Here is a 27,671-nt window from a genome sequence, read left to right as displayed (position 1 = left end):
TGTCTAGAATGTCATTGTATTCTGTAGCGTTAAAATGTCCCTTCACTGGAACTAAGGGGCCTAGACCGAACCATGAAAAACAGCCCCAGACCATTATTCCTCCTCCACTAAACTTTACAGTTGGCACTATGCATTCGGGCAGGTAGCCTTCTCCTGGCATTCGCCAAACCCAGATTTGTCCATCGGACTGCCAGATGGTGAAGTGTGATTCATCACTCCAGAGAACCCGTTTCCACTGCTCCAGCTGACACTTGGCAATGTGTATGGTGATCTGAGGCTTGTGTGCGGCTGCTCGGCCACGGAAACCAATTTCATGAAGCTCCCAACAAACAGTTCTTGTGCTGACGTTGCTTCCAGAGCAAGTCGGTAGTGAGTGTTGCAATCGAGGACAAACATTTTTTTATGCACTACGTGCTTCAGCACTAGGCGGTCCCGTTCTGTGAGCTTGTGTGGTCTACCACTTCGCAGTTGTTGCTCCTAGATGTTTCCACTTCATAATAACAGCACCTACAGTTGACCGGGGGCAGCTCTAGCAGGGCAGACATTTGACGAACTGGCTTGTCGGAAAGCTGGCATCCAATGAAAGACACACGTTGAAAATCACTGAGCTCTTCAGTACGGAACATTTTACTGCCAGTGTTTGTCTATGGAGATTGCATGGCTGTCTGTTCGATTGTATACACCTGTCAGCAATGGGTGTGGCTGAAATAGCCGAATCCACTAACTTGAAGGGGTGTCCACATACCTTTGTATATATGGTGTGTGGTGGAATTCATCTTACCTATGATAGAAATATTAGAATTATGACATATAGCTACATTCATGTAGTTGGAAATCAACAAGCTGTGTTTGTTTTTTGTCTATGTGTTCTGTATATTTAAATAGTAATAAAAATGTTATTGTTATTCAGATGGAAGATTTCCTGGGTGTTTTTTGTGTGTATCTAAATACATTTAATTAAGAGTAGCCTATAATTATATAAACCACATGATATATTATGACAGAAATAGGCATAATCGACATATAGACTCATGGTTATAATTTAGGTATACTCGAATTTCACCAAAATATAATAGCCTATACCAGTGGTCACCACCCGGTCGATCGCGATCTACTAGTGGAGCACCAAACATGTCTGTAGAAAAGCCAACGATAAAGTCTTGCGCTCATTGTCTTTATTCTGTTGCGCTGTTGCCTGTAGACGCGCTTGATTCAGAAGTCCCGCGCGCACCGGGTAAGCAAAGTGTTCTCTTTTCGAACCATTTCATTTGTCTGAAAATACAAACTCCGCCTACCCAGCCGACCAGGAGATCTGTTGCTAAATCGAGTGTGCCTACTGCGCTGGCCAATCGGATAGCTCAAATCACCGTGCCTAAAAGAGCTTCCACTACCCCTGACCACAGAACAGTTTGATACGCTACTACCGTAAGTAAGAATGAATAACTTTTAAACCATGACCACACAGAAAATGTCTAAGAATAACAGCAAAGAGCTGCTGTTTTTATGAGGGAGTTCATGTTTAAGTTTTTATTCAGCACCGTCAACAGTGTTTTATTCACCATTATTATAAAACATAAAACGTGCTTCTCTGTACGTCCTGTGGCACTGCAACTGCGATGAATGACTAGCCAACAGCGGAGGCTGGTGGGGGGAGCTATAGGAGGACGGGCTCATTGCAATGACTGGAATGGAATCAATGGAACGGAGTCAAACAAGTGGTTTCTATATGTCTGATATCTTTCCACAAATTCCATTCCAGCCATTACAATGAGCCTGTCCTCCTATAGCTCCAACAGTGCAGTAATATCTAACAATTCACAACAGTACACACAAATCTAAAAGTAAAATAAATATATACAAGCAATGTCGGAGTGGCATTGACTAAAATACAGTAGAATAGAATACAGTATATACATATGAGTAAAGCAGTATGGAAACGTTAAGCAATATGTAAACAACACGAGCCTCCTTGCTAGCCAAGTATATTAATAGCCCTGCGTTTGTATTATTATTAGCAGCTCGTCGTGTCTATTTATAGAGGAATATTTTAACTTTCTCTGGTCGTAGGAACAACATGTATTTGTGCATGAGGGAGACGCAGTGTGACTCGAGTTTCGTCATCGTGTGGAAGAAGGTGTATCCTCTGTCAGTCTCACCGGAGGAAAGGAATGAGAGAGCAGGGACCGTGAGAAAGAACGGTCATCCAACTCGGAATTGCAAGTCGGAAAGTCGGCCATCTTTCTGGAGCTCAGACCTTCCGACCTGAAGATCATTGGCCTCATGATTTGACCTCGGTTTTTTTTGTTCAGTTGTCTTGGAAGCACCATGACTAACAGGTGCAGGTACCATCAGTCCAGTAAAATAAAAAAAACAAATTATTTAAATTCATGCTCCTCGGTGCCTTGCAAGTGCTACACCAACTGATCAATGTTGTTATCAAAGCTATAGTTTTGAAATATAATATGGTCTGAGAATAACAATATTGGCAGGCCAAGCACACAGACAATATGCTGTGATAATGTATTAGGCCTACTACCCAAACCTCATTCCGAAAGAACTGTTTTATAAGCTTAATGTTACATTTTTTTTAAAGTCAGCGGTTGATCTCGTCTTGCTTTTTGACTGTGAAAGTGATCTCGACTCAGAAAAGGTTGGGTATGGGCCTCCCGAGTGGTCAAAGGGATCGCATCGCAGTGCTAGCTGTGCCATTAGAGATCTTGTTTCAAGTCCAGGTTCTGTCGCAGCCGGCCGCGACCGGGAGACCCATGGGGCCGCGCACAATTGGCCCAGCGTCGTCCAGGTTAAGGAGGGCTTGACCGGCAGGGATGTCCTTGTCCCATCGCGCACTAGCTACCCCTGTGGTGGGCGAGCGCAGTGCACGCTGACACGGTCGCCAGGTGTACAATGTTTCCTCCGACACGTTGGTGCGACAGGCTTCGTCAAAAAGCAGTGCGACCTGTTTGGGTTGTGTTTCGGAGGACGCACGGCTCTCGATCTTCGCCTCTCCCGAGTTCGTACGGGAGTTGCAGCGATGAGACAAGATTGGATACCATTAAATTGCGGAGAAAATGGGGTAAAAAATAAATGGAAAGGTTGGTGACCACTGGCCTATACTATAGCCTAATCAAGTACATTTTTTTCTGATGGGGGTGGAAATGCCCCACTTTAGTCATCTGTTGTCATTGGCTGGTCCAACTTCTGCGCCTTTATTGTCGGCCCACAATGCACTCCGACTTCCCTTTAAATGCATCTGCTTCGAATGTCTCACTCAAAAAAAAAAGTTTTGCTGGAGTCTTAAACGTTCGTTTGATAAAACACAAACCCGTTGTCATTATGTATATGTGATTTTAAATGTGCTTTTTAATGCTTTTAAATGTTGTTTCACAATTTTGGTGGATAAAGGATACGATCTATCTTCTTCGGAATAGACTGTCTTTATGACAAAGAACATCGTTTCATGATGTGTTCGCTTTGGAGAGGCTCTTTGTTGACTCTCACTTCGTCATTAAACCGACGGGTTTTTCAATGCTGTCGACAGTTAGGCAGAAGCTACAATATAGCATCATGTATGCCGGAGGCAGTTGCATTCCAAGGTGTCAGTGATCATTCGGGACTGTACAAATTCTCCGTCAACGAAAGTGACCGGTTTTGGGGCGCAGTGGCGCGCCAGAGGCTGTCGTGGATAAGTCCTTTTCACACGGTTCAGAACTGTGACTTCAGTCAAGGCAAAATAAAATGGTTTGAAGGGGGAAAACTCAATGTATCTGGTAAGATAACATTTTCTCCACAAAATATACAATATGTAAGAAATATTTTCAATTGTTTTTGTACTGCTATATCTAAACCATATTCGAGCCATAGCCAGTGTAATAACCATGTGGATTGTTTTTTTTTTTAACCTTAAAATAAAAAGCTCCATAGAGTTGTTTTGATTGGTTGAAATACATTTGACCTTTATTTTGAAAATAATAATTCTGTATTAAATATAGTACTCCAGTTGGTCCTATATCCCCTGCCAGTTCCATTTCTCTGCCAGTAGAGTCACCCAGAGTAACTGCCTCAACCAGTTGGTCCTATATCCCCTGTCAGTAGAGTCACCCAGAGTAACTACCTCATCCAGTTGGTCCTATATCCCCTGCCAGTAGAGTCACCCAGAGTAACTACCTCATCCAGTTGGTCCTATATCCCCTGCCAGTAGAGTCACCCAGAGTAACTACCTCATCCAGTTGGTCCTATATCCCCTGCCAGTAGAGTCACCCAGAGTAACTACCTCATCCAGTTGGTCCTATATCCCCTGTCAGTTCCATTTCTCTGCCAGTAGAATCACCCAGAGTAACGTCCTTCAATGTTGCTGGACTCAAGGAGTTGTTTCAAGTTGTTTCCTTGGCAGGAACTAATGGGATCCTTAATAAATACAAACAGTACCAATTACTGGGTTCAGTCAGGAGGAGAAGACACTGATGGAATCTATCATGAGAACATTCGCATTGACACACAGGCTCTCTTGTGTTGTGAACGACCTAAGCGTTTATCCCAATGTATTTACCAGGAATCAACCAAGCTATTGGCAGAATACTCAAGTTAATTTAGTTTGAAAAGAACAGCAGAGCTGAACTGCTTTGAAACTGACTTTCACTTCTCTCTGTGTGTGTGTGTGCCTGCGTACATACCTATATGTATGTGCGCTTGTCTGTATGTGTGAGTGTGCGTGCGTATGTGTGTGTGTGTGTCTGCATGTGTGAGCATGTGTTTGTGTGTCTGTGTGTGTGCGTGTGTGTGTGCGTGCGTGTGTGTGTGTGTGTGTGTGCGTGCGTGCAGTGAACTGCTTGGATCGGCACGTTCAAACTTGTCCAGAGAGAGTGGCTCTGATCTGGGAGAGAGATGAACCTGGAACTGAGGTCAAGATCACCTACAGGTCTGGAACTATCACAATCACTATACAACATCTCATGTGGGAACACACTTTAAATTCACTATCATTCATACAGCAAATCCATGTCTTTGTAGCGACTGTGACCCAACAAAAGCGACCTCATCAAGAGGTTTGGACTTCTTGACGCAGCTGTTAAGGCTGTCGCTGGACCTGGGTTTGAGTCCCGGCGGGACTACCCCCTGGATTCGCTACACTATGAACATCCATGTAGTTTAGTTGTTCCCTGGTGCATGGCGGGTTATCACTCAGATAATTTCTTACCTAAAATAATGTTTCGGTGGGGTTACCTCATGTATAACTGAGACAACCAAAATATAATCGCAAAGAGTAGGACCTATCACATCTACTGTAGTCTATACACAAAGAGTAGATCTATCACAACTACTGTAATCTATACTCAAAGAATAGATCTATCACAACTACTGTAATCTATACTCAAAGAGTAGGACCTATCACATCTACTGTAGTCTATACACAAAGAGTAGATCTATCACAACTACTGTAATCTATACTCAAAGAGTAGATCTATCACAACTACTGTAGTCTATACACAAAGAGTAGATCTATCACAACTACTGTAGTCTATACTCAAAGAGTAGATCTATCACAACTACTGTAATCTATACTCAAAGAGTAGGACCTATCACAACTACTGTAATCTACATACAAGGATAGATAGTATAAATACACATACTCATCACCCCTCACACCCTCATTCCCCTTCGTATCACCCAACTTTATTGACATTTTTCTCCACAGACAGCTACTGGAGCTGACCTGTCGCCTGGGCAACCTGCTGAAGCGCCAGGGGGTGCGGAGGGGGGACTGTGTGACTATCTACATGCCCCCCTGCCCCCTGGCAGTGGCCTCCATGTTGGCGTGCGCCCGAATAGGTGCGGCCCACAATGTGGTCTTCGCCGGGTTCAGCTCTGAGGCCCTGGCTGATCGCATCAGAGACGGTGAGGGGTCGTCACTGTCTGGCCAAGTTGCTAAGTCATAAGCCCTGCTTATTTCTACAACTTATCTTCATAAAATCAGATTGTAAACCTAAACATAACCTTAACCACATTGCTAACCTTATGCCTAACCCAAAAAATTAGAGATGGTGAGGTGGCTGATGAGGTGTAGAAAAGACAGAAGGAACCACAAATAGTTACTGTATTTTTCATTACCTTCTACCAATCTCTCTGTATCGACTGTACAATGTACCTGGCCCTGCTACAGCCCAGTCCAGCACAGTGATCACGGTCAACCAGGGTGTGAGGGGAGGCAAGGTGGTTGACCTGAAGAGAACCGTGGACCAGGCCGTCCAGAACTGTCCCTCAGTCCAGCAGGTCCTGGTTGCCATGAGAACAGAGAACACCGTTGCCATGACAGACCGAGATGTTCCGCTGGAGGAGGTGAGCCAATAGAGACACAGCTTACTGGAGGAGGTGAGCCAATAGACACAGCTTACTGGAGGAGGTGAGCCAATAGACACAGCTTACTGGAGGAGGTGAGCCAATAGACACAGCTTACTGGAGGAGGTGAGCCAATAGACACAGCTTACTGGAGGTGAGCCAATAGACACAGCTTACTGGAGGAGGTGAGCCAATAGACACAAATTACTGACACAGAGGAGGTGAGCCAATAGACACAGCTTACTGGAGGAGGTGAGCCAATAGACACAGCTTACTGGAGGAGGTGAGCCAATAGACACAGCTTACTGACACAGCTTAGGAGGTGAGCCAATAGACACAGCTTACTGGAGGAGGTGAGCCAATAGACACAGCTTACTGGAGGAGGTGAGCCAATAGAGACACAGCTTACTGGAGGAGGTGAGCCAATAGACACAGCTTACTGGAGGAGGTGAGCCAATAGACACAGCTTACTGGAGGAGGTGAGCCAATAGACACAGCTTACCGGTGAGGTTATAACTGTTCATAAGAGGTTGGTGTTTATAATCGGTTACAACTGTTTTTATAACTGCTTTTTGTATTTAAACAATAGGTACTTAAATAATGATTTACTGTTTGTTAAATTGCATGATCATTTTATCACGTGTGAAAAATAGTATGTATTTTTTTTAATGGGAAGAAAGTAAATAATACGTTAGCTCCATGGATCTTTGTACAACTAGTCAAATAGTTCTGCCGACACTTCTTATCACCACTTACTGTATCACCTTGTGGAAAACCTAGCAGCTTAGTAAATTATTGTCCATTTTTTTTGAGTGAATGCACCTGTGTCTTGACCATGACTTTGACTTGAATATAGGAGACTGAATATGGGTTTAAACCAACGGCTCGTAATAATGTAAATTTAACCTTTATTTTTACTAGGCAAGTCAGTTAGGAACAAATTCTTATTTACAATGATGGCCAGTGTCCTTGTTCAGGGGCAGAATGACAGATTTTTACCTTGTCAGCTCGAGGATTCAATCCAGCAACCTTTCGGTTACTGGCCCAACACTCCAACCACTAGGCTACCTGCCGCCCCTCTAACCACTAGGCTACCTGCCGCCCCTCTAACCACTAGGCTACCTGCCGCCCCTCCACTCTAACCACTAGGCTACCTGCCCCCCTAAATGGAGTGTAATGGCTGGAATGGAGTGAATGGAATTATATCAAACACATGTTTTTACTACCATTCCATTCACTCCATTCCAGACATTATTACGAGCCGTCCTCCCCTCACCAGCCTCCACTGGTTGAAACCTCTCCGAAACATTATTGAGGCTTTAAATTACAAACATCATGTGGCCTGGTTGGTCTAGCAGTAAAGCTGCAGATGTGTCGGCATAGGTTCAAATCCGGCCTACTGCCCTTTGACACAATCTCTATCTTTCTCCACTGTCATCCTCTCTATCTGTCCAATAAAATCTGAAAAATACCTGGGAAAAATGTCTGACATCTTTGTCTGTTATGAACAGGAGATACTGAGACTTAAAATGGCTGAACCATAGAAAAATAATTAATAGAAAGGGGGCCTCCCGAGTGGCGCAGTGGTCTAAGGCAAGCAACACTGAAGCATGCATGAGAGCACTAGCTGTTCCGGATGACAGTGTGATCACACTTTCCGTAGCCGATGTGAGCAAGACCTTTAAACACGTTAACCTGGCCTCCCGAGTGGTGCAGTGGTCTAAGGCACTGCATCACAGTGCTAGCTGTGCCACTAGAGATCCTGGTTTGAGTCCAGGATCTGTCGCAGCCGGCCACGACCGGGTAAGGGGAGGGTTTGGCCAGCAGGAATGTTATTGTCCCATTGGCTTGAATAAATGCAGAATTCCCTTGAATGAGGAAACCTGTTTTAGGGATTCTGTTTTTACGGGGCTGAACTGTTTCTACGGGGCTGAACTGTTTCTACGGGGCTGAACTGTTTCTACGGGGCTGAACTGTTTCTACGGGGCTGAACTGTTTCTACGGGGCTGAACTCTTTGTCCCTTTAACAGGAGATGATGAAGGAGGATGTGGTGTGTGAGCCCGTTGCCATGGACAGTGAGGACGTCTTGTTCCTGCTCTATACGTCAGGCAGCACAGGGAAACCTAAGGGTCTGGTTCATACACAAGCTGGTTACCTGCTGTACACCTCCCTGACACACAGGGTGAGGGTCTGGTAAACACACGCACACACAGGGTGAGGGTCTGGTTACCTGCTGTACACCTCCCTTACACACAGGGTGAGGGTCTGGTTACCTGCTGTACACCTCCCTTACACACAGGGTGAGGGTCTGGTAAACACACACAGGGTAAACCCTATAGAAAAAACACCTGTATGAACCAGGCTGGTGTGCATGTTTACCAACACATGGCTAACCTTTAACCAGCTAAACAGCTGCTCTTAGTTACCTTTCCTTTCCAACATGGCTAACCTTTAACCAGCTAAACAGCTGCTCTTAGTTACCTTTCCTTTCCAACACGGCTAACCTTTTAACCAGCTAAACAGCTGCTCTTAGTTACTTTTCCTTTCCAACACGGCTAACCTTTTAACCAGCTAAACAGCTGCTCTTAGTTACCTTTCCTTTCCAACATGGCTAACCTTTACCAGCTAAATAGCTGCTCTTAGTTACCTTTCCTTTCCAACATGGCTAACCTTTACCAGCTAAATAGCTGCTCTTAGTTACCTTTCCTTTCCAACATGGCTAACCTTTAACCAGCTAAACAGCTGCTCTTAGTTACCTTTCTAGCTAATAGGCTAAGTTAGAGATGAACTTCCTCTTCCAATTAAAGTTAGGGGAGGTCGAAATAATGAACATCTATCTACCAAATCTATTCGTTGTAAAATGTTAATGACTTCTCCTTGCCATTACCATTCACCTGATGATAAGACAAGACGTAAAATATATATATTTTTTTATGTTAACATCCAGTGTGACGAGGGACCCTGAGTCTCCGGTTTACCTGGGTGGGTTGAAGACCCCTGAGTCTCTAGTTTACCTGGGTGGGTTGAAGACCCCTGAGTCTCTGGTTTACCTGGGTGGGTTGAAGACCCCTGAGTCTCCGGTTTACCTGGGTGGGTTGAAGACCTCTGAGTCTCCGGTTTACCTGGGTGGGTTGAAGACTCCTGAGTCTCCGGTTTACCTGGGTGGGTTGAAGACCCCTGAGTCTCCGGTTTACCTGGGTGGGTTGAAGACCCCTGAGTCTCCGGTTTACCTGGGTGGGTTGAAGACCCCTGAGTCTCCGGTTTACCTGGGTGGGTTGAAGACCCCTGAGTCTCCGGTTTACCTGGGTGGGTTGAAGACCCCTGAGTCTCCGGTTTACCTGGGTGGGTTGAAGACCCCTGAGTCTCCGGTTTACCTGGGTGGGTTGAAGACCCCTGAGTCTCCGGTTTACCTGGGTGGGTTGAAGACCCCTGATCTAGACCAGTACCTATTGCCTAACCTCTTTCCTCTATCGTCCTCTCTCCTTCAGTATGTGTTCAACTACCATGACGGGGATGTGTTTGGCTGTGTGGCGGACATCGGCTGGATAACAGGTCACAGCTACATCGTCTATGGCCCTCTGTGTAATGGAGGAACCACCGTGCTGTTTGAGAGTACACCAGTATACCCCAACCCAGGTGAAAATAGACTACTAAGGTTTTTTACAACCTGTACTTCAACGTGTTTACAACTTAAATCTGAACTCACCATTCCACTATAAATGTAACTCCCTTGAGTATATTCATTAGGCGGCCTCCACTCTTAGGAAAAAGGTGCTATCTGGAACCTAAAAGGGGTCTTTGGCTGTCCCCATAGGAGAACCCTTTGAAGAACCATTTTTGGTTCCCGTTTGGTTTCCAGGTAGAACCCTTTCCACATAGGGTTCTACATGGAACCCAAAAGAGTTCTACCTGGAACCAAAAAGGGAACCAGGAAGGAAGGGTTCTCCTATGGGGACAGCCAAAGACCCCTTATGGAACCCTTTTCTTCTTGAGGGAACATTTCTGTCTTGTGAAAAGTTCAGCATTGAGGCCTGTAAGACACAACAAAAGTTTTAGGCCCAAACATTAGGTTTTATGCGCTGCCTAGCAATGTGTAAAATAAGTTAACATTAAAACAGTTCTCTGTATGTTCTGTGAATGAACCTTTTCTGTCTTCTAAGAGTGACAGTACGACACCAACACATCTGGTGATGTTACAGGCAGGTACTGGGAGATGGTGGAGAGGCTGGGGATCAACCAGTTTTACGGTGCTCCCACGGCCATCAGGCTGCTGCTGAAATACGGAGACGAGTGGGTGCAGAATTACAACCGCTCCTCCTTAAAAACCCTGGGCTCTGGTAGGTCAAACCTTACAACAACAGGACTCTTTTTCTCTTTTTTATGTTGAGAATTGTGCCGAAGGAGATGGCTGAATTGGGATATTGTTTTTTCGCATTATTTGTAGCTTATTTTGTATATAATGTTTCTGCTACTTTGTTTTATGACTGCTGCTGTTTAATTATTTGTAACTTTTCTTTTCTTTTTTTACTTATATATTTTTTACATAACAGTTTTTCTTCTTAAAAACGTAAGGCATTGTTGGTTAAGGGCTGGTAAGTAAGCATTTCACTGTTGTATTTGGCACGTGACAAATAACATTTGATTTGGTTTGATTAGACCTCAGGAGAATATCCTGCTGAATACCATAAACCTCATCATAGACCTCAGGAGAATATCCTGCTGAATACCATAAACCTCATCATAGACCTCAGGAGAATATCCTGCTGAATACCATACACCCCATAGACAATAGCCCTACAGTGTGATGGATCCATAGATAGCAGTCTACAGTGTGATGGATCCATAGACAGCAGTCTACAGTGTGATGGATCCATAGACAGCAGTCTACAGTGTAATAGTATACTGTAGTAGTAGTAGCCGGGGCATGGAGTTATCTAGACAGCACATCGTAAACAGGTCCTGTCTTCTTCCTGTCCTCTTCATGTCCTCTTCCCCATGAACCCATCCAACACCGAGGCATGGGAGTGTTAAAACCTGGAGGGCTCCTCCTATCATTTCCATTCACTGTGGAATGGAACCCTCTAGGTTGTTTAACCCTGTGATGCTGTTAACCTACCACCCTACCTGACACCCTAGACCCACTCCAATTTGCTTACCGCCCAAATAGGTCCACAGACGATGCAATCTCAACCACACTGCACACTGCCCTAACCCATCTGGACAAGAGGAATACCTATGTGAGAATGCTGTTCATCGACTACAGCTCGGCATTCAACACCATAGTACCCTCCAAGCTCGTCATCAAGCTCGAGACCCTGGGTCTCGACCCCGCCCTGTGCAACTGGGTACTGGACTTCCTGACGGGCCGCCCCCAGGTGGTGAGGGTAGGCAACAACATCTCCACCCCGCTGATCCTCAACACTGGGGCCCCACAAGGGTGCGTTCTGAGCCCTCTCCTGTACTCCCTGTTCACCCACGACTGCGTGGCCACGCACGCCTCCAACTCAATCATCAAGTTTGCGGATGACACAACAGCGGTAGGCTTGATTACCAACAACGACGAGACGGCCTACAGGGAGGAGGTGAGGGCCCTCGGAGTGTGGTGTCAGGAAAATAACCTCACACTCAACGTCAACAAAACTAAGGAGATGATTGTGGACTTCAGGAAACAGCAGAGGGAACACCCCCCTATCCACATCGATGGAACAGTAGTGGAGAGGGTAGCAAGTTTTAAGTTCCTCGGCATACACATCACAGACAAACTGAATTGGTCAACTCACACAGACAGCATTGTGAAGAAGGCGCAGCAGCACCTCTTCAACCTCAGGAGGCTGAAGAAATTTGGCTTGTCACCAAAAGCACTCACAAACTTCTACAGATGCACAATCGAGAGCATCCTGGCGGGCTGTATCACCGCCTGGTACGGCAACTGCTCCGCCCACAACCGTAAGGCTCTCCAGAGGGTAGTGAGGTCTGCACAACGCATCACCGGGGGCAAACTACCTGCCCTCCAGGACACCTACACCACCCGATGTTACAGGAAGGCCATAAAGATCATCAAGGACATCAACCACCCGAGCCACTGCCTGTTCACCCCGCTATCATCCAGAAGGCGAGGTCAGTACAGGTGCATCAAAGCTGGGACCGAGAGACTGAAAAACAGCTTCTATCTCAAGGCCATCAGACTGTTTAAACAGCCACCACTAACATTGAGTGGCTGCTGCCAACACACTGTCACACTGACACTGACTCAACTCCAGCCACTTTAATAATGGGAATTGATGGGAAATGTAAATATATTACTAGCCACTTTAAACAATGCTACCTTATATAATGTTATTTACCCTACATTATTCATCTCATATGCATACGTATATACTGTACTCTATATCATCGACTGCATCCTTATGTAATACATGTATCACTAGCCACTTTAACTATGCCACTTTGTTTACATACTCATCTCATATGTATATACTGTACTCGATACCATCTACTGTATCTTGCCTATGCTCCTCTGTACCATCACTCATTCATATATCCTTATGTACATATTCTTTATCCCCTTACACTGTGTATAAGACAGTAGTTTTGGAATTGTTAGTTAGATTACTTGTTGGTTATTACTGCGTTGTCGGAACTAGAAGCACAAGCATTTCGCTACACTCGCATTAACGTCTGCTAACCATGTGTATGTGACAAATAAAATTTGATTTGATTTGATTTTAACCCTGTGGTGCTGTTAACCCTGTGGTGCTGTCTCCCTGTGGTGCTGTCTCCCTGGGGGTGCTGTCTCCCTGTGGTGCTGTTAACCCTGTGGTGCTGTTAACCCTGTGGTGCTGTTAACCCTGTGGTGCGGTCTCCCTGTGGTGGTGCGGTCTAACCCTGTGGTTCTGTTAACCCTGTGGTGCTGTTAACCCTGTGGTGCTGTTAACCCTGTGGTGCTGTTAACCCTGTGGTGATGTTAACCCTGTGGTGCTGTCTCCCTGTGGTGCTGTCTCCTTGTGGTGCTGTTAACCCTGTGGTGCTGTTAACCCTGTAACCCTGTGGTGCTGTTAACCCTGTGGTGCTGTCTCCCTGCTGTTAACCCTGGTGCTGTCTCCCTGTTTTGCTGTTAACCCTGTGTTGCTGTTAACCCTGTGGTGCTGTCTCCCTGTGGTGCTGTTAACCCTGTGGTGCTGTTAACCCTGTGGTGCTGTTAACCCCTGTGGGGTGCTGTCTCCCTGTGGTGCTGTTAACCTTGTGGTGCTGTTAACCCCGTGGTGCTGTCTCCCTGGGGTGCTGTCTCCCTGTGTTGCTGTTAACCCTGTGGTGCTGTTAACCCTGTGGTGCTGTTAATTCTGTGGTGCTGTCTCCCTGTGGTGCTGTCTCCCTGGGGTGCTGTCTCCCTGGGGTGCTGTCTCCCTGGGGTGCTGTCTCTCCCTGGGGTGCTGTTAACCCTGTGTTGCGGTCCCCGTGGTGCTGTCTCCCTGGTGCTGTCTCCCTGGGGTGCTGTCTCCCAGTGGTGCTGTTAATCCCTGGGGTCTGTGGTGCTGTCTCCCTGTGGTGCTGTCTCCCCTGGGGTGCTGTTAACCCTGTGGTGCTGTCTCCCCTGTGGTGCTGTCTCCCTGTGGTGCTGTTAACCCTGTCCTTTCCTGTTTCCTCTGCAGTGGGTGAACCCATCAACACAGAAGCTTGGGAGTGGTATCATCGGGTGGTGGGGGACGGACGCTGCCCTGTGGTCGACACCTGGTGGCAGACAGGTAATGACTGACCTTTAACCTTGCTACTTAAAACGTAGATTTACTACAACTTAATTTCTTACACAGAATGTGCTGTATGCAGAATACTGTATGAGATCAGGATGTTTCTTAAAATGCATAAGCACGCAAGTTTGAGCACGGGAGGGAAATCAAAGTATTCGAAACAGAGCATGGAGGGCACTTCTCGCAAAGAAATATGACTTAACCATGTCAAAAAAATGAAGCTCATTTTTCTTGAAATCAATGGCAGCCATTATTTGACCTGAAGCGAGAGAAAATCCACTCAGACTTCGGAATTAAATGTTGCCTATTCACATCTCGTATGTTGCCTGACTACAGTATTTCATCTGGATACGTTAATAAATACATGCTGTGTTATTTTTGGCATGTTTACCTGCCTATGTACCGTATATAGGAAGCCCATAACTGGCTAGCTACTAGTACTGTTAGCTAGCCAGATAGCAACAAAGAATTGTTAGCTAGCTACCCATTGACATCTATCTTGCATACTATTAGTTTTAGGTCATTTTTGCCTGTTAAACTATCTGGTTAGCTACTTTATTACGATTCACGTATAGCTAATTGACAGTTATGTAAAACAGTTGCTTAGTGTATATCTTGTTTAGTCTCTATTGCCATTGTTGTCCTGGCTAGAAGAGTGCTGCTGCGTGAGGTAATACAGTAGGGGAGTGCTGCTCAGCGTGAGGTAATACAGGGGGAGTGCTGCTCAGCGTACAGGGGGACGGTTCAGTGAATGGGTACTGTAAGTCCATAGTAAGCCAATAGGGCTAACTGGCTAGCTAGCTAGCCATAAAGAATTGGTAGATACCCACAAAAAAATGAAGATCTACCTTGCATAACATTCGTTTTAGGTCATTTTTGCCTGTTTAACTAGCTGGCTAGCTAGATTATTACGATTCACATATCTAGCTGATAATTATGAAGTAAAACACTTGCTTTGTGTATATCTTGTTTTGGTCTCTATTGTTGTCATTGTCCTGGCTGGAAGAAGGTTTAGTGAATGGGGAGGTGCAGTCTGAGGTAATACAGTAGGGGGAGTGCTGCTCAGCGTGAGGTAATACAGTAGGGGAGTGCTGAGGTAATACAGTAGGGGGAGTGCTGCTCAGTGTGAGGTAATACAGTAGTGCTGCTCAGGGGAGTGCTGCTCAGCGTGAGGTAATACAGTAGGGGGAGTGCTGCTCGGCGTGAGGTAATACAGTAGGGGGAGTGCTGCTCAGCGTGAGGTAATACAGTAGGGGGAGTGCTGCTCAGCGTGAGGTAATACAGTAGGGGGAGTGCTGCTCGGCGTGAGGTAATACAGTAGGGGAGTGCTGAGGTAATACAGTAGGGGAGTGCTGCTCAGCGTGAGGTAATACAGTAGGGGGAGTGCTGCTCAGCGTGAGGTAATACAGTAGAGGGAGTGCTGCTCAGCGTGAGGTAATACAGTAGGGAGAGTTCTGAGGTAATACAGTAGGGGAGTGCTGCTCAGCGTGAGGTAAGTACAGTGAGGTACAGGGGGAGTGCTGCTGCTCGGCGTGAGGTAATACAGTAGGGGGAGTGCTGCTCAGCGTGAGGTAATACAGTAGGGGAGTGCTGCTCAGCGTGAGGTAATACAGTAGGGGAGTGCTGAGGTAATACAGTAGGGGAGTGCTGCTCAGCGTGAGGTAATACAGTAGGGGGAGTGCTGCTCAGGGTGAGGTAATACAGTAGGGGAGTGCTGCTCAGCGTGAGGTAATACAGTAGGGGAGTGCTGCTCAGCGTGAGGTAATACAGTAGGGGGAGTGCTGCTCAGGGTGAGGTAATACAGTAGGGGGAGTGCTGAGGTAATACAGTAGGGGAGTGCTGCTCAGCGTGAGGTAATACAGTAGGGGAGTGCTGCTCAGCGTGAGGTAATACAGTAGGGGAGTGCTGAGGTAATACAGTAGGTAATACAGGGGAGTGCTGCTCAGCGTGAGGTAATACAGTAGGGGGAGTGCTGCTCAGGGTGAGGCGTGAGGTAATACAGTAGGGGGAGTGCTGAGGTAATACAGTAGGGGAAGTGCTGCTCAGCGTGAGGTAATACAGTAGGGGGAGTGCTGAGGTAATACAGTAGGGGGAGCTGCTGAGGTAATACAGTAGGGGAGTTCTGAGGTAATACAGTAGGGGAGTGCTGCTCAGCGTGAGGTAATACAGTGAGGTAATACAGGGGAGTGCTGCTCGGCGTGAGGTAATACAGGGGAGTGCTGCTCAGCGTGAGGTAATACAGTAGGGGAGTGCTGAGGTAATACAGTAGGGGGAGTGCTGCTCAGGGTGAGGTAATACAGTAGGGGGAGTGCTGCTCAGCGTGAGGTAATACAGTAGGGGGAGTGCTGCCCAGCGTGAGGTAATACAGTAGTGGGAGTGTTTCTCAAATGTATAGTTTTATGTGTTCTCCTCACTCTCGTTCCTCACGAGAACGTACTCAAGAGAACGGGGCATATTGAGAAACAGCCCATGTGACAACCTGAAGGGACAGCTCAACCTAGTGTTGCAAACACTCTAAACATAGTTCTGCAATGCTTATTGAAGGGCTTTTCGGTTCCCTCAGTACTAGTTCTTATGAAGGGGCTTTTTTTTTATAGCTTCTTTTGTTGAGTGGGGGAAAGTTTTTATTTTCTTTGTATCACAGACCATTCTCTTCTCTGTTGATGGTTGTAGATTAGTGTACTGTACAGTGTGAGCTGGTCTGTCTGAGTTGGGTCTACTGCTCTGTGTGGTGCTGGTCTGGTTGTCTGCCAACATAAGCACAATCAGAAATGTTGAGTTCGTGAACTTTCTAGGGAGTGCTTTTTAACCACCAGGAAGAACAATCAGTCTTAAAGGGGAGAGACTTGTCCGATCATCTCATCAAGAAATATACTATTACGTACACACGCACACACACACATAACCACACACACAGACACACTCTACACACCCTGCTCTCCGGGCCAATCGAATTAAATGTTTTTTTTTTATCCCTTCTGGACTGCATCAAACCAGATGTTATTTTAATACTGCCAGATATCTGACCCCAGAGCGGCAGCAGCAGAGGCAGACAAACACTTTGCTGCAATACAATTTCACTCTCTCTCCTTGTTCTTTGTGACTGTAAGTCGCTCCGGATAAGAGTGTCTGCTAAAAGACTAAAATGTCAAATGTTCTCTCTTTCTTTCCTTTTTTTTTGCTCAGAGGGTCCACATTGTACATTAGCTAGCCTGCTCTGAGGGCTCACCACCAGTACATTAGCTAGCCTGCTCTGAGGGCTCCCCACCAGTTACATTGTACATTAGCTAGCCTGCTCTGAGGGCTCACCACCAGTTACATTGTACATTAGCTAGCTTTCCATACTTACTCTTTTTAGGGTCAATACCTCACACACCTTTGTTTGAATAGAAAGCTATATCGTTTACTGCATTGTAACCAATTCTATCATTACATCAGTGGAAAATAGCCTACAATAACAGTCCTGTAACCAATGTTCTTCCACTAAATTAGTTTAGCGCTGGGCAATAAAAACATGTTTTAAAACCATATCTGATTTGAGGCTAATCTAACAAAAATTCAGGTTGACCTTATATATTTCAGTCCTCAATCGCACCAAATTACAGTCATTGAGTAATTAAAATAAATTCACCGGAATAATGTTAATTATCTCACAAGGGGCATATTAAAGGGGCAATCTGGGATTGGTACATCAATTTTGAGACTTTTAAATTAATGATGTATTGCCATTTGTGGTTGTTGTTTCAATCCCAGGCTGCCCCTTTAATATTTATAATTAAACATGCATAATTTAGCATGGAGCATTAATGACACAGATATGACCCAAATACCCTACCTCAGAACAGAGGATTATGTCGTTATGTCCAGATTTTCCAATTAGCACTAAATTGCATTATTGGTAATTGCTGGCAGTTTGATCTATGTGCAAAAAAAAGTCCATTACAGGGGAAAATAAGGAGATTTGACTGTCTAGCTGGCTGACTGCCTGGTTGACTGACTGGCTGGCTGAATGGCTGGCTGACTGGCTGAATGGCTGACTGACTGGCTGGCTGGCTGAATGGCTGGCTGACTGGCTGGCTGACTGCCTGGTTGGTTGACTGGCTAGTTGACTGGCTGGCTGGTTGACTGGCTGGCTGGCTGGCTGGTTGACTGACTGACTGGCTGGCTGACTGGCTGGCTGGCTGACTGCCTGGCCGGCTGACTGGCTAGTTGACTGGCTGGCTGGTTGACTGACTGGCTGGCTGACTGCCTGGCCGGCTGACTGGCTAGTTGACTGGCTGGCTGGTTGACTGGCTGGCTGGGTTGACTGACTGGCTGGCTGACTGCTGGCTGGCTGACTGCCTGGCCGGCTGACTGGCTAGTTGACTGGCTGGCTGGTTGACTGACTGGCTGGCTGACTGCCTGGCCGGCTGACTGGCTAGTTGACTGGCTGGCTGGCTGGTTGACTGACTGGCTGGCTGACTGCTGGCTGGCTGACTGCCTGGCCGGCTGACTGGCTAGTTGACTGGCTGGCTGACTGGTTGGCTGACTTGCTGACTAGCTGGCTGGCTGGCTGGCTGACTGACTGACTGGCTGGTTGGCTGACTGGCTGGCTGGTTGACTGACTGGCTGGCTGGCTGGCTGACTGCCTGGCTGCCTGGCTGGCTGGCTAGTTGACTGCCTGGTTGGCTGACTGCCTGGCTGACTGGCTAGTCGACTGGCTGGCTGACTGGCTGGCTGACTGGTTGGTTGACTGGCTAGTTGACTGGCTGGCTGACTGGTTGGCTGACTGGCTAGCTAGCTGACTGGCTAGTTGGCTGGCTGACTGGTTGGCTGACTGACTGGCTGGCTGACTGCCTGGCTGGCTGACTGGTTGGCTGGCTGACTGCCTGGCTGGCTGACTGGTGGCACATTGCCCCTGTGTGGGATGTTAATCTGTGGTGTCCTAGTTCTATGGAGACCCTGGGTGCCTCCCAAATAGTACCCTATTCATTTTACAGTGCACTACTTTAGACCAGGACCCATAGTAGTGCACTACTTTAGACCAGGACCCATATTAGTGCACTACTTTAGACCAGGGCCCATAGTAGTGTACTACTTTAGATCAGGGCCCATATTAGTGCACTACTTTAGACCAGGGCCCATAGTAGTGTACTACTTTAGATCAGGACCCATAGTAGTGCACTACTTTAGACCAGAACCCATAGTAGTGCACTACTTTAGACCAGGACCCATAGTAGTGCACTACTTCTGATCAGGACCCATAGTAGTGCACTACTTTAGACCAGGGCCCATAGTAGTGTACTACTTTAGACCAGGACCCATAGTAGTGCACTACTTTAGACCAGGACCCATAGTAGTGCACTACTTTAGACCAGGACCCATAGTAGTGCACTACTTCTGATCAGGACCCATAGTAGTGCACTACTTTAGACCAGGGCCCATAGTAGTGCACTACTTCTCATCAGGACCCATAGTAGTGCACTACTTCTCATCAGGACCCATAGTAGTGCACTACTTTAGACCAGGACCCATAGTAGTGCACTACTTTAGACCAGGACCCATAGTAGTGCACTACTTTAGACTAGGACCCATAGTAGTGCACTCCAAAGGGCATAGGGTGCCATTTGGGACTCAATCCTCTGTCAGTCCAGCTCCACACCAGCAAGATTAGCAGGGTAGATTAGCCGATTAGTAGATTAGCATGGCCTGGTCGCAGGATAGAGTCAAACCTAATTGCATTTAATTGACTTTTAACACGGCCGTAATTCTCTCACCGACATCTGTAGCTAAAGGATCCGGGTTTATTATGCTGACAGTTTACAAAAACTGGTTCTGGTTCTCTTTGCCGTCTCCTTTTTCCTCATCAACCTTTAATCTCCTCTTAACTTTCTCTAGTGTTTTTATTTATTGATTGTATTTTTTTAGGGGGAAGATCAGCTTTAACAATTGCAGATAGATTGTAGCTTCCATCAATGTAATTGTCTGCATCATTTCCAATCCCCCATATATTCGTTGGGTAAATCTATGTATAAAATCTATGTATTATTTTACATATATATTTCTTTAAATATATTTTCCTTCTTTGTTATTTTCCACTAACCTGCCATCCCTAATTGTAGAACTTACTCTAGTCTTTATACTGTGACATTTTGTTTGGGGGATCTCTTCAGGGGCCACAACAATATGGTGTGGTCAAAGTTTAGGCCTTGTTCAAAACCTTGAAAAGACATTCGCCCATTCAGTCAAATCCCGATCAGTGAAGAGAGCACTTTCCAGTATTCATACAGGGCTTTAGATTCCTTAGAAAAGCAGTTCTCTCTCATTGCTGTATTATTCCCGTGTCTCCAGAGACCGGTGGGATCTGCATCGCTCCCAGGCCATCAGACCCAGAGGCGGAGATCGTTCCGGGCATGGCCATGCGACCTTTTTACGGGATCAAGCCGGCACTGCTGGATACTGAGGTAGTGACTGGCGATGGCGTGCTAGTCCATTGAGGGGGGGGGCTCTCTCTCCCCTCCTCTCTCTCTCTCTCTCTCTCACCTCCTCTCTCTCTCCCCTCCTCCCTCTCTCTCTTTCTCTATCTCTCTCCCCTCCCCACTCTCTCTCTTTCTCTCTCTCTCTCTCCCCTCTTCACTCTCTCTCTCTCTTCTCTCTCTCTCTCTCTCTTTCTCTCTCTCTCTCTCTCTTTCTTTCTCTCTCTCTCTTTCTTTCTCTCTCTCTCTCTCTCCCCTCCTCCCTATCTCTCTGTCTCGCTCTCTATTTTTCTCTCCCTCTCTCTCTTTCTCTCTCCCTCTTTCTCTCCTCACTATGAGCCACAACATTCTCTGACCAGCTGGTAATCTGTTGTTGGGGCTTCCCAGCTGTCTGGTCTGTTTGGAAGCAGTCTGATATCCCACTTCCCTCTTCCACACACAATACTGTCACTCTGCTGTCTATTCAACCAGACATTGTGTTGTGTGTGGAGCGGAGTGTGGAGCGGAGTGTGGTCGAGCGGGTAACACTCTCTCCTCCGGAACCACATGACTCCTGCTGTGACGGCGATCCCTGTTCAATCCCCTACGCATTTCTGATCCCTCTATTTTGTCTCCTATCCTGTCATAAAAATAATAAAATACGTAAGGAGTATGGATTTTTTTTTCTTCTAAATAGTAATGTTGTGTATTGTATCCAGGGTGAAGTGCTGAGTTCCAATGATTCGACTGGAGCTTTGTGTATCTCCCAGGCCTGGCCTGGTATGGCCCGGACAATCCACAACCACCACCAGAGATTCACAGAGACATATTTTCATCCTTATCCAGGTACAGACAAACCAACCCATCCAGACTTTAAAAACTAGCGTTCTACAATCTGCTCAATTTCCTGTCTTTCTCAGGCTGAGACTAGCGCTCTGCTATAATCAATACTGTCCCCTAAATTGCGCCACACCACTATTAGGTTTCTTCTTCACCGGCGACGGTGCCCACCGCTCCAAGGAAGGCTATTACCAGATCGTCGGCCGTCTCGATGATGTCATCAACGTGAGCGGTCACCGGCTTGGGACTGCGGAACTAGAAGATGTGGTGGTATGTACGATCATAATCATGTTTGGTTTAGTTTATTGATTCGACCATTTAAAAACAAAAAAAAACAAGCACACATAAAAGCCATACATAATCATGGAGGATAACACACAGTCTGGGACTTATTTCCACTGTTAAATCATGGAGGATAACACACAATACAGTCTGGGACTTATTTCCACTGTTAAATCATGGAGGATAACACACAATACAGTCTGGGACTTATTTCCACTGTTAACTCATGGAGGATAACACACAATACAGTCTGGGACTTATTTCCACTGTTAAATCATGGAGGATAACACACAATACAGTCTGGGACTTATTTCCACTGTTAAATCATGGAGGATAACACACAGTCTAGGACTTATTTCCACTGTTAAATCATGGAGGATAACACACAATACAGTCTGGGACTTATTTCCACTGTTAAATCATGGAGGATAACACACAATACAGTCTGGGACTTACAGTGCCTTGCGAAAGTATTCGGCCCCCTTGAACTTTGCGACCTTTTGCCACATTTCAGGCTTCAAACATAAAGATATAAAACTGTATTTTTTGTGAAGAATCAACAACAAGTGGGACACAATCATGAAGTGGAACGACATTTATTGGATATTTCAAACTTTTTTAACAAATCAAAAACTGAAAAATTGGGCGTGCAAAATTATTCAGCCCCTTTACTTTCAGTGCAGCAAACTCTCTCCAGAAGTTCAGTGAGGATCTCTGAATGATCCAATGTTGACCTAAATGACTAATGATGATAAATACAATCCACCTGTGTGTAATCAAGTCTCCGTATAAATGCACCTGCACTGTGATAGTCTCAGAGGTCCGTTAAAAGCGCAGAGAGCATCATGAAGAACAAGGAACACACCAGGCAGGTCTGAGATACTGTTGTGAAGAAGTTTAAAGCCGGATTTGGATACAAAAAGATTTCCCAAGCTTTAAACATCCCAAGGAGCACTGTGCAAGCGATAATATTGAAATGGAAGGAGTATCAGACCACTGCAAATCTACCAAGATCTGGCCGTCCCTCTAAACTTTAAACTTTTTCCCTCTAAACGTCCCTCTAAACAGCTGAGGTGGGAGACTCTGTCCATAGGACAACAATCAGTTGTATATTGCACAAATCTGGCCTTTATGGAAGAGTGGCAAGAAGAAAGCCATTTCTTAAAGATATCCATAAAAAGTGTCGTTCAAAGTTTGCCACAAGCCACCTGGGAGACACACCAAACATGTGGAAGAAGGTGCTCTGGTCAGATGAAACCAAAATGGAACTTTTTGGCAACAATGCAAAACGTTATGTTTGGCGTAAAAGCAACACAGCTCATCACCCTGAACACACCATCCCCACTGTCAAACATGGTGGTGGCAGCATCATGGTTTGGGCCTGCTTTTCTTCAGCAGGGACAGGGAAGATGGTTAAAATTGATGGGAAGATGGATGGAGCCAAATACAGGACCATTCTGGAAGAAAACCTGATGGAGTCTGCAAAAGACCTGAGACTGGGACGGAGATTTGTCTTCCAACAAGACAATGATCCAAAACATGAAGCAAAATCTACAATGGAATGGTTCAAAAATAAACATATCCAGGTGTTAGAATGGCCAAGTCAAAGTCCAGACCTGAATCCAATCGAGAATCTGTGGAAAGAACTGAAAACTGCTGTTCACAAATGCTCTCCATCCAACCTCACTGAGCTCGAGCTGTTTTGCAAGGAGGAATGGGAAAAATTTCAGTCTCTCGATGTGCAAAACTGATAGAGACATACCCCAAGCGACTTACAGCTGTAATCGCAGCAAAAGGTGGCGCTACAAAGTATTAACTTAAGGGGGCTGAATAATTTTGCATGCCCAATTTTTCAGTTTTTGATTTGTTAAAAAGTTTGAAATATCCAATAAATGTCGTTCCACTTCATGATTGTGTCCCACTTGTTGTTGATTCTTCACAAAAAAATACAGTTTTATATCTTTATGTTTGAAGCCTGAAATGTGGCAAAAGGTCGCAAAGTTCAAGGGGGCCGAATACTTTCGCAAGGCACTGTATTTCCAATGTGGTCCTCTTGAGACAAGATGGCTAGACAAGATCGTGATGTGACCAAATGTCCTTCTCAAAATAACTTCACGATCAGTGGTGTAGCAGAGAGTAAACGCACGTACCCCATCTTTTACAGAAAAACACATTTTAATTTTTGAACATTTATTTAACATTTATTTAACTCAAAGAGGTCTATAATTGTATGGTCTCTGTCCCCGACATCACTGATCACGATCATGAGTCCAAATGTTCCTATCAAAATAACTTCTTATTGCAGGACTTTACCCGAGTCTACACAAAAATCAGCTGAAATGATAAGCATATCGTATAAATGTCGCTTATCGTATAAATGTCCTTGTCAACGTTATTAACAGTTGGAACTGATTCCATGGCATTCTCTCCTAGAACCAGTGTCCTGGAGTGGCTGAGTCTGCTGCGATTGGCTATTCCCATGACATCAAAGGAGAGGGTGAGTGACATCGTGGAACTTTGACGTGCACCATGGTTACATGATTATACCAATTGACTTTTACCCTGTTGTATTTACACTTAACTCTCTACTCTTAGTGTCTAATTCAAGGAAATGTATCAGCAACCGGGGTTGCCTAGGTTACTTTCTAAATGTAATCTGTTACAGTTAACCTGTCCAAAATTGTAATCCATAACGTAATTTATGGATTAGCCAAACTCAGTAATGTAATCTGATGACTTTCAGTTACTTTTAGATTACTTTCCCCTTAAGAGGCATTAGAAGAAGACAAAAAAGGATCCTTTAAACACATGGTGGTCATGGTGGTCTCTGATTGGTGGTCATCATTTGGTGTGTCATCATAGTGGTCTCTGATTGGTGGTCATCATAGTGGTTTCTGATTGGTGGTCATCATAGTGGTCTCTGATTGGTGGTCATCATCTGGTGTGTCATCATAGTGGTCTCTGATTGATGGTCACCATCTGGTGTGTCATCATAGTGGTCTCTGATTGGTGGTCATCATTTTGTGTGTCATCATAGTGGTCTCTGATCGGTGGTCATCATTTGGTGTGTCATCATAGTGGTCTCTGATTGGTGGTCATCATAGTGGTCTCTGATTGGTGGTCATCATCTGGTGTGTCATCATAGTGGTCTCTGATTGGTGGTCATCATAGTGGTTTCTGATTGGTGGTCATCATAGTGGTTTCTGATTGGTGGTCATCATTTTGTGTGTCATCATAGTGGTCTCTGATCGGTGGTCATCATTTGGTGTGTCATCATAGTGGTCTCTGATTGGTGGTCATCATAGTGGTTTCTGATTGGTGGTCATCATAGTGGTCTCTGATTGGTGGTCATCATAGTGGTCTCTGATTGGTGGTCATCATCTGGTGTGTCATCATAGTGGTCTCTGATAGGTGGTCATCATCTGGTGTGTCATCATAGTGGTCTCTGATTGGTGGTCAGACTCACTCATGTGAAACAAACTTAAACTTGTGCCTTTTGTCAGTGCTGAATTGAACGTCACTGAGAAAACAGAAAGGTGTTTTTTTTAGCAAACATCCTTTCTGAATTTAAAATGAATCCAATAAGTAATCCTCTAGTTTTTCCAAAGTAATCTGATCTTTTTTGGTAATCAGATTACAAGTAATCCGCCCCTCCCCTACCTGACTGCAGTTTGTAATCAGATTACAAGTAATCTGCCCCTCCCCTACCTGACTGCAGTTTGTAATCAGATTACAAGTAATCTGCCCTTCCCCTACCTGACTGCAGTTAGTAATCAGATTACAAGTAATCTCGCCCCTCCCCTACCTGACTGCAGTTTGTAATCAGATTACAAGTAATCCACCCCTCCCCTACCTGACTGCAGTTTGTAATCAGATTACAAGTAATCTGCCCTTCCCCTACCTGACTGCAGTTAGTAATCAGATTACAAGTAATTTGCCCCTCCCTACCTGACTGCAGTTAGTAATCAGATTACAAGTAATTCGCCCCTCCCCTACCTGACTGCAGTTTGTAATCAGATTACAAGTAATTCGCCCCTCCCCTACCCTGTCAAGAACAAATATACAGTTGACGTCGTTATTTCACCACCTTGATCCAAACAACTGTACGTGAACTTGACATAACCTTTAAGTGACCTTGTGCAAATGATGTAGCATGTCATATGCTAGACAATAGTAAACAACAAACAGATATTCTAGATATCTTTTGACCAATCAGATCACCTTTTTTTTTGCCAATAATTGGGCAAAAGATCAGAATTGGACCGCCTGTGTAAACGCAGCCTTTACGGCCATATAGGTGATCTACTGTCCTCTTCTCTGACCAGGTGTGTATGTGTTTGTGGTGTTGAAGAAGGCAGTGATGGTTGAAGAGGATGTTCTAGCTCAGCAGCTCAGAGAGATGGTGTCCAGGAGCATCGCCAAGTACGCCTGCCCAGACTTCATTCAGGTAGTACCACTAATACTGGTAGTCTAGTGGGGTCCTTTCACTTGTGATACTTTCAATCTTTGAACTCTCTGAACCTTCCCTCAGAGAGACTGAAAAACAGCTTCTATCTCAAGGCCATCAGACTGTTAAAGAGCCATCACTAACATTGAGTGGCTGCTGCCAACATACTGACTCAAATCTCAATCCACTTAAATAATTAATAATTGGATGTAATAAATGTATCACTAGTCACTTTAAACAATGCCACTTTCTATAACGTTTACATACTCTACATTACTCATCTCATATGTATATACTGTACTGTATACCATATACTGCATCTTGCCTATGCCTTAGGGCCATCGCTCATCCATGTATTTATATGTACATATTCTTATTCATTCCTTTACACTTGTGTGTATAAGGTAGTTGATGTGAAATTGTTAGATTACTTGTTAGAAATTACTGCAAGGTCGGAACTAGAAGCACAAGCATTTGGCTACACTCGCATTAACATCTGCTAACCATGTGTATGTGACCAATAACATTTGATTTGCCTAGGTCATAAACAATGTCCTAAAGTCTCACAAGACTGTCCTGAACATGACTTATAACATTAACAGGCACAAACAGCTAGCTGGGTTGTGTTAAGTAGGTCACACTGTAGCAAAAAAAAAATGTTTTTGCAACAGAAAAAAACGAAAAGCTGTGTTCTGGTAAACTTAAAGTAGTACCCTCCCCATTTCAAAACGTTTTTTTTTTTTTAATGAAGGGAGGAAGGAAAGATACACTTTTAAAGTTTTCAAAACGGTGGCTTTTATCTCTGTAGGTGGTGAGGTGTCTGCCGAAGACTCGCTCGGGAAAAATCATGCGTCGTGTCCTGAGGAAGGTCGTAGAGCGGAACACGGACGAGCTGGGGGACCTCAGCACGCTAGACGACCCTGACTCCGTACACGAGGTCATCAGCGGTCACCGACGTCTCTGTGGCGACGGCAAGCAGCAGTAACAGGGTATTAAAGGGACACCACCAATTTATATTTTTTGGGGGGGACGACGACAGAACAAAAAAAAAACAGTTTTCAATGATATGGTGCTGGAGACAATGAATATGAGGTTAAACATTGGTGAAGTGCCCCTTTAAGTTATAGAACATTCAGATTCAAATGTATTGTGTAGCACAGATGCTTCTGTCATGACCATTAGAGAATCATCATACCAGTTGCATACATTATGTCTATGGGCAACGGTCTGAATGTTTAACCACGTTGAATAGACCTCGGTAACCCTGCGTCCACATCCATTCCACAAACTACGGGGATGTGGACTACGCTGGGAGAACCTTAGATTTGTGTGTATTGTTGTGAATTGTTGGATATTACTGCACCCGTTGGCGCTAGGAACACAAGCATTTTCGCTACACCCGCAATAACATCTGCTAAATATGTGTATGTGACCAAAAAAACATTTGTTTTGATATGAGAACATAAAAAAAATAAAAATAAGTTAGTAAAATGGTCTTGATTATTGCATGCTATTCTTCGTGCTCTATTTCTTAGGTGCCTGGATGAGTGATTATGAATTGAGAAGTAATAAAGCAACAATAAGCAGCA

General features: G+C 45.2%; 1 protein-coding gene across 4 annotated transcripts; it reads left to right on the top strand.

Moving 5' to 3' along the window:
• The first annotated feature begins 1,346 nt into the window (after positions 1 to 1,346).
• On the top strand, positions 1,347 to 27,671 carry LOC112236688 (acetyl-coenzyme A synthetase 2-like, mitochondrial). Of its 4 annotated transcripts, none has more exons than XM_042301051.1 (14): positions 1,347 to 1,425; positions 4,819 to 4,915; positions 5,693 to 5,892; positions 6,158 to 6,333; positions 8,364 to 8,516; positions 9,823 to 9,970; positions 10,534 to 10,671; positions 13,984 to 14,076; positions 20,410 to 20,522; positions 21,233 to 21,359; positions 21,496 to 21,623; positions 24,069 to 24,132; positions 25,961 to 26,082; positions 26,891 to 27,671. In XM_042301051.1, exons 3-14 carry the CDS (start codon positions 5,775 to 5,777, stop codon positions 27,065 to 27,067), a joined length of 1,557 nt encoding a protein of 518 aa, XP_042156985.1. In that variant the 5' UTR covers positions 1,347 to 1,425; positions 4,819 to 4,915; positions 5,693 to 5,774; the 3' UTR covers positions 27,068 to 27,671. The 4 variants fall into 4 exon arrangements, with proteins under 4 accessions (XP_042156985.1, XP_042156988.1, XP_042156986.1 ...); XM_042301054.1 differs by lacking the exon at positions 1,347 to 1,425 and adding an exon at positions 2,083 to 2,336; XM_042301052.1 differs by lacking the exon at positions 1,347 to 1,425 and adding an exon at positions 2,083 to 2,342.

The sequence above is a fragment of the Oncorhynchus tshawytscha genome, linkage group LG18, assembly GCF_018296145.1.
Source record: "Oncorhynchus tshawytscha isolate Ot180627B linkage group LG18, Otsh_v2.0, whole genome shotgun sequence".
In the NCBI taxonomy this organism is placed as follows: Eukaryota; Metazoa; Chordata; class Actinopteri; order Salmoniformes; family Salmonidae; genus Oncorhynchus; species Oncorhynchus tshawytscha.
This window is presented reverse-complemented; position numbering and strand designations above follow the sequence as displayed.

Excerpts from the sequence above, each read along its gene's own strand:
- LOC112236688 (XM_042301050.1), top strand. The coding sequence starts at position 3,458 with ATGATGTGTTCGCTTTGGAGAGGCTCTTTGTTGACTCTCACTTCGTCA. Across the intron at positions 6,334-8,363 it reads GAGATGTTCCGCTGGAGGAG|GAGATGATGAAGGAGGATGT; the intron begins GTGAGCCAATAG and ends TCCCTTTAACAG. Across the intron at positions 8,517-9,822 it reads ACACCTCCCTGACACACAGG|TATGTGTTCAACTACCATGA; the intron begins GTGAGGGTCTGG and ends TCTCTCCTTCAG.